The sequence below is a fragment of the Populus alba genome, chromosome 3 (genome assembly GCF_005239225.2).
Source record: "Populus alba chromosome 3, ASM523922v2, whole genome shotgun sequence".
Classification (NCBI taxonomy): Eukaryota; Viridiplantae; Streptophyta; class Magnoliopsida; order Malpighiales; family Salicaceae; genus Populus; species Populus alba.
This window is the reverse complement of record NC_133286.1, coordinates 21,487,518-21,497,858: the sequence shown is the minus strand read 5'-3', so window position 1 is coordinate 21,497,858 and position 10,341 is coordinate 21,487,518. Positions and strand designations below refer to the sequence as shown.

Genomic DNA, 10,341 nt, shown 5'->3' with positions numbered 1-10,341 from the left:
ATTATAATTTTTGGTGGGAGAGATTAGTGTCTGTGAATTTTATATTAGAAAAATAATGAATATTACTGTTTTTGTTTTTTTGGACTTTTTTCTTATCAAGAAAAAGTTGAAAGATTTCCATTTCCTTCTTAATTATTAATTTTAAAGAAAGTCAAGGTAAGGATTTTCTTCTTTTTTTGTTCAAGGAAGAATATTAGATTTTTTAGGTTTTAAACTTTTAAGTATTCAGCCTTTAAATACTTTCCATTTGAAGATTATAATAGGTAATGTAAATTTTGAAATATATGACAAGAAAAAAAATTAAGAATATATATGATTTTTTTTTTTTTGGACTAATGGGACTTTTAAGATCATGATTCAATGAGTACGATCTAGGTGTATTATTAAAAAATAATATCATATTTTCTTAATATTTAGCATTATCCATATTATAATACAAGCAAGGTTATTTAATTAATAAATTTAGCATTGTTCATATTATAATACAATTATGTTTGAATTTTCAAGCAATGAAGTTGTTGTGTATGTTATTTAAAAGAAGGCTTTGGTATCATCACAAATATTTTTTTTTTAATTAACATGTGGATGTTCCGGATTAGTTTGCGCATACTTCGACTAATTTTATAGGCTCTGAAGTTAATGATCATATAAAGTTTTCTAGTGATCATCATATTAGCAACCACATGGCTCAAATTTGAAATCATAGAAAAAACAAACTTTTGATTCTCAAACTCTTATCATTGAATCTACCTACTATATGATTATCACATAATTGATTCTTTTTATCAATGAAGTTTGATAACAAGACACATTTTCTCATGAATAAATAGTGATAAAAAAAAAAATCTAGAGGTTGAGGTTGAGTTTGGGTGTGGGACCCACTAAAAAAGCTATGGCCACAAAAGCTTTAGACAAATAGAAAAAAGTCAAAGACACACTATTTTTTTTCATTTTTTTTTTTTTTATGTCCGTTTATTTGTGGGTTGCTTCTGTGTTTGAAGCAACCACAACCAAACAATTGTTTGGTAAAGTTAAAAACACAATTTATTCCTGATGGGGCTCTAGTATTTCGCGTTTAAAACACAGGATAAAATCAAAGCACTCTCGGCTACTTTTCCTTCTTCTACTCTGTATTGCTAATTTTTCTATGTAAATAGTATTTTTTTTTTTTTCGAAAAAAAACAGTGCAGTGAATTTATAATTCACTGCACTGACATTGGCACTATTCACGTTCATGTGAACAATTTTTTTTTTTGAAAAACTAGTTTAGAATTAATTAAATTCATTCGCACTGTCATGTGAACAATATACTTTTTTTCCAAAAAAACTAGTGCAGAGTGAATTAAATTCACTCGCACTATAATCTCAATTTTATTTCTAATAATATTTTATCTAATTTTATTGCACACTCAAAAAATCATGGAAAATATATTCTTGTCGGATGAATTTTATCGTAATGGAATTGTAGATAGTTTAATGGAACAATAAAAAATATTCTATATAAAGTATTATTTATTTCATGATGTAATAGGAGTAGTTAAATCTACAATATTTATATATATATTAATATATATATATATATATATATATATATATTATATTTTATAACCTCAATTTTAAAAAGGCGTTCTTAACTAAATACATTAAACTACTGTTTATTCAATCTCAATTTTAACCACAGTTTTAACCAAACATATATAAATACAAAACCAACCTTAACTAAAAGTGTTTTTATAAAATAATTTTTTTCAAATCACAACTACAAAAATCTACTACAATACCAAACACATACATTAATTATCATGTAAAAAGGAGGGAAAGTCAAGCTTGATATCCTGCTGTGATGAGGGATTGATCTAATCACTATAGTAAAGAATAGTTATTTAATACATATTTTGTTGTAGGTTCCATAAATTGTTTTTAGTAAAAATTATATATATATATATATATATATATATTTCAAGTATAATTTTTTTTCAATCATCAATTGAAATGCTTATATGTGTATGTAATTAATTAAGTCCATATTATATTTATATATATAAAAAGCTAAAATTAATATATTTGATCTCACAACAAGAATCATATATTCAGTCTTGTTTAATAAATTTATTTTTAAAAATAAATATTTTATTTAATTAAATGATTATTTATGACAAAAAAAAATCACAATGGTAACCTAAAAAAAAAAATGGTTAAAGAAATGAAAAATAAGACAAAACTAAGATTCAACCAATCAAATGTTGAAGAAAAAAAAATGATTTACGTCAACTTCAAGCAGGCATGTCAAATATACAAGTCAAGTTATGAGACCGATATAAGCCGATAGAAAAATACATAAAAAAACAAAGTTCCAACTCCAAAAAAATTCAATGTAGAATGATAAAATTTAAAAGGAAAAATAATTTATAAAAAAACACAAAGCAAGCTAATCAAGTCAACTAAACTCTGTGACTTGAATCATGTGAATGAGATATGCTATATAAAAATAAAATTAAAAAACATTATGAAACTCAATTTTAAAACAACCTAGAAGGATAGGGCATAAATGATATAAATTTTACCATAAAAAAGTCAAACAAACTAGCCAAACTTACGGTTTTAGTGATGGGATTAGAAATAAATAAATAGAAAGAAAATCGCAAAGCCCAATATAAAAAATCCTCAACACTGAAGGATAGAACTAGCATAAAATATTGATTCTCAACTAATATAATATTAAAAGGATGAAATTGAAAAAAAAAATATAACTTAAAAAATTTATCAATATAAATCCAACAAAAAAGGGCAAATACAAAGACTAAAGATAACAGGATCAATTTGAACATTCATAAAAAAATCTTATAGAAAAACGTAAAAAAAAAAAAAAAAAAACAGAGCCTAATCACTAATAATATAAAATAATAAAGGATGAAATTAAAAAAATATAAGTTTAGAAAAAAATGAAAAAAATAATGGATTCTATTCACCAATTAAATAAATATTAAATGATAAAATTAAAAAAAATATGAATTTAAAAAAAATAAAAGAAAAGAAAAGAGGCAAACTACCTAATCTTAGGCTAATCTTCTAAAATATGCAACCCTGTGACACAAACTCAATAGATAAACTTAATTTCTAACTAATTTGAAAAAAAAATCAGTTTTAAAAAGTTGGCTAAAGTTAAAAGAAGAAGAAAAAAATAATGAAAAAAATGTGAATCAAATCTTATAGGAAAAACTAAAAGAAGATAAAATAATAAAAAAATCAAATTTAAAAATTATAGAAAGTAAATAGCAATAAAAAAAATGGAGACCAAACATGATAAATGAAAAACAATAATGGAGGGTGAAATTGAAAAAAAAATCTAATTTTATAAATTATTTCAAATAAAACAAATAGTAATAAAAAGAATAGTAACCAAATCTTTAGGAAAAAACAAACTCAATGGTTACTTAGAAAAATTAAAGGGTTATGTATAAAAATCGAGGAGGAGAGAAAGAAAAATGAATAAATAAAATAAAATAAAAAAGAAGATAGAAAAAAAAGAAAAAACCATTAGCACCAAACCAAATGTTCATTGCCCACACGTATTGCTAGGGGATTAAAGGGTCATCGAGGCGATTTAAATACTTCCTTGTAAGCCTCTACTTGGTCGTTAAACGACACTCCATGTGACACCTAAATGATGCAGACGTCTTCCACCACGTGTCAGCCATATTAATTTCTTAAATTTTTTAAACTCACATATCCATATTATTTAATTTTAATGTATCATGCAGAGTAAAATGTAAATATTACACAAGATAATTTTTCTGAACACCCTAATTTTTTCCTCCAAAATTTCTAAAATTCCGAGAAACGTCGAACACGGCACCGTATCAATTGAAACAAACACACCCATCTCTTTTATTTTTTCTTTAGAACCCAAAATAACAAACCTAACCCTAACCAAGAATCAACCCATCACAAAAAACAGTCTCCCCCCCCCCCCCACCCCCCCCCCCCCACTCTCCCTCCATCCCTCTCTCTATGTTCCCTTGCATAAGCTTCCTCTTCTTCCTTAGCCAAAGAGAGAGTTCCATCATTAAATGCTCTCTCTCTCGGAGTTCTTCAAAGTTTGCATCTTTTTCATGTCTTCAATTAACCACCACCTTCTTTTCTCTTGTTCACTCTGGACCTGGTCTCAAACCCTTTTAACTCTTATCATAAGGCCTGTCGTTTTTGTTGCTTCGTTAGCCTTCCTAGTCCAGAAAGGAGACAACTTTAACACTGATTATACCTCAAAGCTTTTTTCGCTCTTTCTAGGTTCTCAAGCTCTGGTTTCTGCACAACATGAGCGACTCTAAGGTGGGATTTTTTTTTCTTTTTGTGTTTCATTGTCTTTTAGTGCTTAAAGTCTTGGTTTTTTTGAGGTTTTTGAATGTGGGTTTGTCTTGAATGAGGTTATAAGAGAGAAAAATTAATGGGTTTGACTTCGTTAAAATTTGAAACTTTTATGTGTTGCAAGTTTGGTAACGAGAGAAATTTGTTTATGCCCAGATTCATTGATGATTGTTTTGCTTAAGTTTTTTTGCTTCTTTATTTTTTGTTGTGATTTGTGATGGTAACTTGTGGCATACTACTGTAGAAGGTACTGGTATTTGGTTCATTCACTGAAGATGAAACGAAATCGTTGCTGGGAAAGCAATCACCTGGCAAAGTCGAAAAGCCGGTAGAGAAGATAGAACTGCGATTTGGGTCTTTGAATTTTGGAACGGGAATAACTTTTGGTAATTTTGATACCACATTGAATACGCAATTGGCTTCTGCTAATGGAAATGTTACCTCTCGGTCTAAGAGTTCAGTTATGAAGGAAAAAGATGTGAAGGTTGCCAAGAAAGGTGATGGGGTGTTAGGAAGTCCGCGAGAAAATGGAAGCGTAGGCAATTCGAGCCATGGTTCTCCCCTCAGTAATGGTGTGGATGTCTTGAAAACTGAGAGTATCGATTTAACTTCTTTGCACTTGTCTGAGAAGGAAGATGGTCCCGCAAGTCCATTGCAAAGTTCGAGCTTTCATGTCCTTGATAGTGAAGGCATTAAGGATGGGGATCATGATGGGACTAGCAATGATTCGTCAATACATGTGAGAAAAGAGGATGTTTGGAAAGCAACTGATGGGCCTCTTCCTGCTGTTAAGAGTTTGCTACCCCGTGGCCTGATTAATACAGGAAATCTTTGCTTTCTTAATGCGACCCTGCAGGCGCTCTTATCCTGTTCCCCTTTTGTGCAGCTATTGCAGGAGCTTAGAATCCGTGACATCCCTAAGGTTTGTCATTTTAATTTCTTCCTATCCTTTTCTTTTGATTCTTTGTGGTTTTAGTGGACCTGGTTATCATAACAATGCATAAGACCACTAGCAATAGAAAACATGCTGTCTATTTTGTTATACTGATACTAGAGCTCCTTGTAAGGCTTGTTGGAAAACCTGTTGTTGAGCTTGATTAATTGTTCTATGTTGTTCAAAATGAATAGTTTGTTTTTGTAATTTTCTAATTGTTCCAAAATCTTATAAGTTGAATTAATCAACTTCAAATAAGTTTTGTAAAAAACTCCACATGCTTATGACAGCTATGCTTTTGTTGAACTATGATCTGCTAGGTTGGCTTTCCTACATTGACTGCATTTTCAGAGTTCGTCTGTGACTTTGACATGCCAACCAGTTCAAACTTGAAAAAAGATGCTGTTGAGACTGGTCGGCCTTTTCGTCCTGCCATGTTTGAAGCTGTTCTTAAAAATTTCACCCCAGATGTGCCAAATAGCATATCAGGACGGCCAAGGTTTGTGCATTCACTGCTCTTATAACTTTTCAATCGTGGAAAATTAGAATGATAGTAAATTACACCTTTAGGATATGATGGTTTTGAATGGCCTTTTTTATTTTCAATTTTCCCAGGAAATCATAGTACAAAGATAGGGATCGAGTTTGAAGGAACTGCATGCATTTTATGTAATGTTGCTTGTGTGCCTTTTATCCTCTAAGTAGGACTTTCTTCAGTTCAATACCTCCTATATTCTTTCCCTGCTTCCATAACCTCCTTTGCTATTGATTTTACACTTGGAAATCTAAACAAACATGATTCAGTGTATTGGGAGTGAACAGAAACAAGAATTTCATTTTGTAGAATTCCTTAAGACAGTTTAATTATGGAAAGGTGATTCTGGACCCTGGAAAGACAACAAATGAAATAAAGTACAGGTACACTATCAAGATGAAATAGAAGCTGAAAATAGATGCCACAACAATTTATCATGCTTAGCATCTAGCAAGGTCAGGCCTGCTGATATTTCTTTCTATGATATGTGTTCAGGCAGGAAGATGCTCAGGAGTTTCTGAGTTTCATCATGCATCAAATGCATGATGAATTACTTAAGCTTGAAGGACAATCCTCTGGTACAAATGGTTTTAAAACCTCTGTAGTTTCTTCTACAGAAGAAGATGAATGGGAGACAGTTGGGCCAAAAAACAAATCTGCAGTGACTAGAACACAAAGCTTCATTCCTTCTGAGTTAAGTGATATTTTTGGAGGACAGTTGAGAAGTGTGGTTAAGGCAAGAGGTATCAGTTTATGCTATCTTTCGGTTCATTTTCTTTTCATTTTTTCCTTTGAAGAATCTACATATATTTAGTGTTTTCTCCTTCAGAACTAATTAGCTTTTTGGGCAATCTAAAGGATGAGAATCACCTGGGTGTTAGAATTGCTTTGTTTCCTCATTTATCATTCTGAAGTACTTCTCCTGTTCCCTGTATGATCCTAATAAATTATTTCTTTTTTACAGTTTTATTATTAATTATCTGTTTTTTTTTTGTCCCCACTACTCTGATGGAATAACTTGCAAACTTGTCCAAAAGGGCATGCTAGTCAACTATGAAAATTGAATTATAACTAGCGACTGCTTATAATGGCATGCACAGCTGCACAGGGCAAGGAAACCAATAGAACTGTGGTTACATGATCTGATTCAAATGGAACCACTTTAATGTAAGGCAATCACTTGATTCCCTCCCTCGCTTCTCCCTCCCGTTCTCTCCCCTAAATCATCTGGCTGACCATGCCAGCTTGTTGCATGACATTTCTTATCTCCATTCCTGCTGGATACCATATTAGATCAGTAAGGAAGTGCTATTTAAGCTATCAAATTGCGGGTAAGAAAATTAATACAACATAACATCAAAATGCTTTCGGACCATCACTGATTTCTATTATCCTTTTTATTTCTTTTTGGTAGGAAAAAAAATTGGTGGAATGGATTTTTGTGTAGTCCGTATGGCGTCATCCTGGTGTCATGTACTTAATGTTTCCTTTGTGTGGTGCAGGAAACAAAGCTTCTGCAACAGTTCAACCATTTTTGTTGCTCCACCTTGATATTCACCTTGAAATTGTTCGCACTATCGAGGATGCACTCCATCTGTTCTCTGCACCTGAAAATCTTGAAGGGTACCGGACTTCTGCAATTGGGAAGGTATTCCCTGCTTCCTTAACGAATGAAAACAATTTAAGCCTGCATCATGGTTGGGTAGATTACTGTACATCCATGAAGATATTCTAGGGTGTGACCTTGTTAAGCAATATCATACTGGGAGTCTTTGGATGGATGGCATGTAATTCATAACTTTGTAGAATCATTAGGATTTGTTAAGGCTCTTTCTGAGTGCGTTTACATTTTTGCTCTCATTGGCTGAAGAAGAATTCCCAACTACTTGTCCTTCTGATAAGGATGATAATGTGACCAGAAAATTATGATAGAGGTTACATTTATATGGTTAGCACATTTTTTGCGATAATCAAGTACTGACCCTTTGCCATATCTCACAGGGTGGTGTGGTGACTGCAAAAAAATCTGTCAAAATACAGACACTTTCAAAGATAATGATATTGCACTTGATGCGTTTTAGTTATGGAAGCCAAGGGAGTGCCAAGTTGCTCAAGCCTGTGCACTTTCCTCTTGAATTCATTCTGAGTCGGGAATTACTTGTTTCCCCATCGACAGAGGTAACTACCTCGTATCTTTTTCTTCCTCTCATATTACATAATCTTTGGTGAAGAAATCTAGTTGCACTTTCAACAAATTACAACCCTTTTAATAGGGAACTGAAGAGTGACCATGAGTATTGTACATCGCCACAAAATACCAATTTATAATATTCATGTTTAATCTGCACACCTATAATGGATACACGATCCTCTCACAAATGGTTTACCACTTTTTATTCAGTTTCCACTTTCACCATGCAACATTTATATGGTTGTAAGTGTCTTCCATGTATTCATTGTACATTGGTGATAGGTCATTAACTAAAGCTTAAAGCGTTCTTTTTTAAATGCCAGTCATCTTTGTTTACTAGCATGCAGTTTCTGAAATCAGCTATTCTATTGTCAAATCAAATTGAGGTCAGAACAATGTTCTGGGTCATTTCTTACTGGATTCCTTCTGTTTGTATTTACAGAGCCGAAAGTATGAACTAGTTGCCACAGTAACTCATCACGGGAGGGAGCCTTCAAAAGGTCATTATACAGCTGATGTGCGCCATGCTAATGGCCAGTGGCTACGTTTTGATGATGCATCAGTCACTGCCATCGCAACGAGTAAGGTTTTGCATGACCAGGCTTACGTTCTCTTTTACAGACAAGTTTAGAAGGCGGTGGAGGATTTTTGTCATTAATTCACTATGTAAAAACAAGAAACCTTCTGCATTCCGGTATTTAATGGGCCAGTTACTGCTTACGTATCATCAGACACTTCGATGGAGGTCAGAAAATGCTAATACCCAAGGCGAATGGAAATAATAGCTGTTGTAGTGATTTTTCTACTTTTTCAGCTTTATATTGTGAATGCAACTGATGTAATCTCATATGGAAATCACAAAATCATATGGAACTCCTTGCTATTTAATTTAGAGAATGATTCATATTATGAATGCCTCTAAAATGCTAGGCTTGAAAGGTGATGTTCAATTAGTTTGCTTGATGACTGTCGGCTGAGAAAAATGCTAGGTTGTGATTCTGTTCCATTTCCGTTTTCCCTACAAACAAGCATTTTACACGAGATAATACTAACGATAAATTCTATTACATTCAAGTTTGGCAACCTATCACGAGCCTTACTCAACCAAATTATAAATTGAAAAAAAAATTGTTTCTTTTCAAAAAGTGCTTGCGCTGGCTGATTGAACTTTTCGAATGGTCCCTGGAGATCGGAATAGAGATATAATACACAAAGATGGTATCCGAGTTGGCCGCCTTCCTTCAAAGTTTTGCTCGTTTCTTGAATGGCTGCTTGATTTCTTCTATTATAAAACTCAGAATGAAATGTTTTTCAACATGCATAAAAGCATAGAGTGGTCCAGTTTAATAGGTTTCTATAGTATTTATACTAAAAGAACAGAAAAATGGGGATGGAGACATCATATTTGAAGAAAAGTGAAATATTTCTAAGACTGTTCTGGTAAGCAGGACCTATTTAAGTCGTTGCTTTAGTTTGTATCTTCCTTCCTTTCACACGAATCAATAGATTTGTTTTAAATATTCCCTTCTCTTTTATAGGTTTTTTTTCTCCCTTTGTGGTCCATTACGGTAGCAATTGTCTCAGTATGAGCTACAATGCAAGAGATAAAGCAGTGTAGCTAAAGCTAGACTGGTTGTTGTGTACAGAACATTGATAAACTGATTGCGGGTTAAACAAGCTGAACGGTTTGCTTTAAGAAGGGTTAACATCCTGACCGACAATTGACCAACAAAACCTATTTTATTGCTTGAGACTTGTTGGAGCAGGTTCTTGTGAAATATAGGTTCTTTGATATAATTCTACAGTGAAAACTATGGGTTATGCTTGGTTAGTGTCTTAAAACAAAAGAGATACATATAAAAGAATAGAAACATGTTTAGTTGAAACTTGAAATGACAAAGACAGAGATATAAAAGTAAATTTGTCTAAGAAAAGGTTTTGAAGTGAGTTTTTGTCATTCTAAAAATAAAAAAGGCACAAGGGACATGTAACTTTTGTTCCAAGTATCTCCCTTTCTTTATCCCGAGACAGAAAACAAAAGCCAGGGGATAAAAGAGAAGAGAAAGGGACTGGTTTCAGTTTTTTTCTGACTTGCATCTCCTAGCAAAACAAAGTTGAAGAAAACAAAATGGAAATTTCTTCCCATTTCCAATGAGTAGATTCCACTGTGGAATCTTAATTGCTGACAGATGAAAAACTTCCCTAGCTACTCAAAAAATCAAATGACTCAAATCTAATTTGTATCATCTGATGTCTTAGCGTTACAAGAAAATGCCAAGCAAGAAGATGACGGATCAGTCTTATGGATAGAACCAT

At 32.4% G+C, this 10,341-nt stretch overlaps 1 protein-coding gene across 1 annotated transcript; it reads left to right on the top strand.

The window, feature by feature from the left end:
* Nucleotides 1-3,965: 3,965 nt before the first annotated feature.
* Nucleotides 3,966-8,934, top strand: LOC118054307 (ubiquitin carboxyl-terminal hydrolase 24). Its single transcript, XM_035065822.2, has 7 exons — nt 3,966-4,329; nt 4,610-5,287; nt 5,620-5,798; nt 6,330-6,577; nt 7,337-7,482; nt 7,836-8,012; nt 8,468-8,934. The coding sequence occupies exons 1-7, from the start codon at nt 4,315-4,317 to the stop codon at nt 8,654-8,656; spliced, it is 1,632 nt and encodes a 543-aa protein (XP_034921713.1). The 5' UTR covers nt 3,966-4,314; the 3' UTR covers nt 8,657-8,934.
* Nucleotides 8,935-10,341: the final 1,407 nt, after the last annotated feature.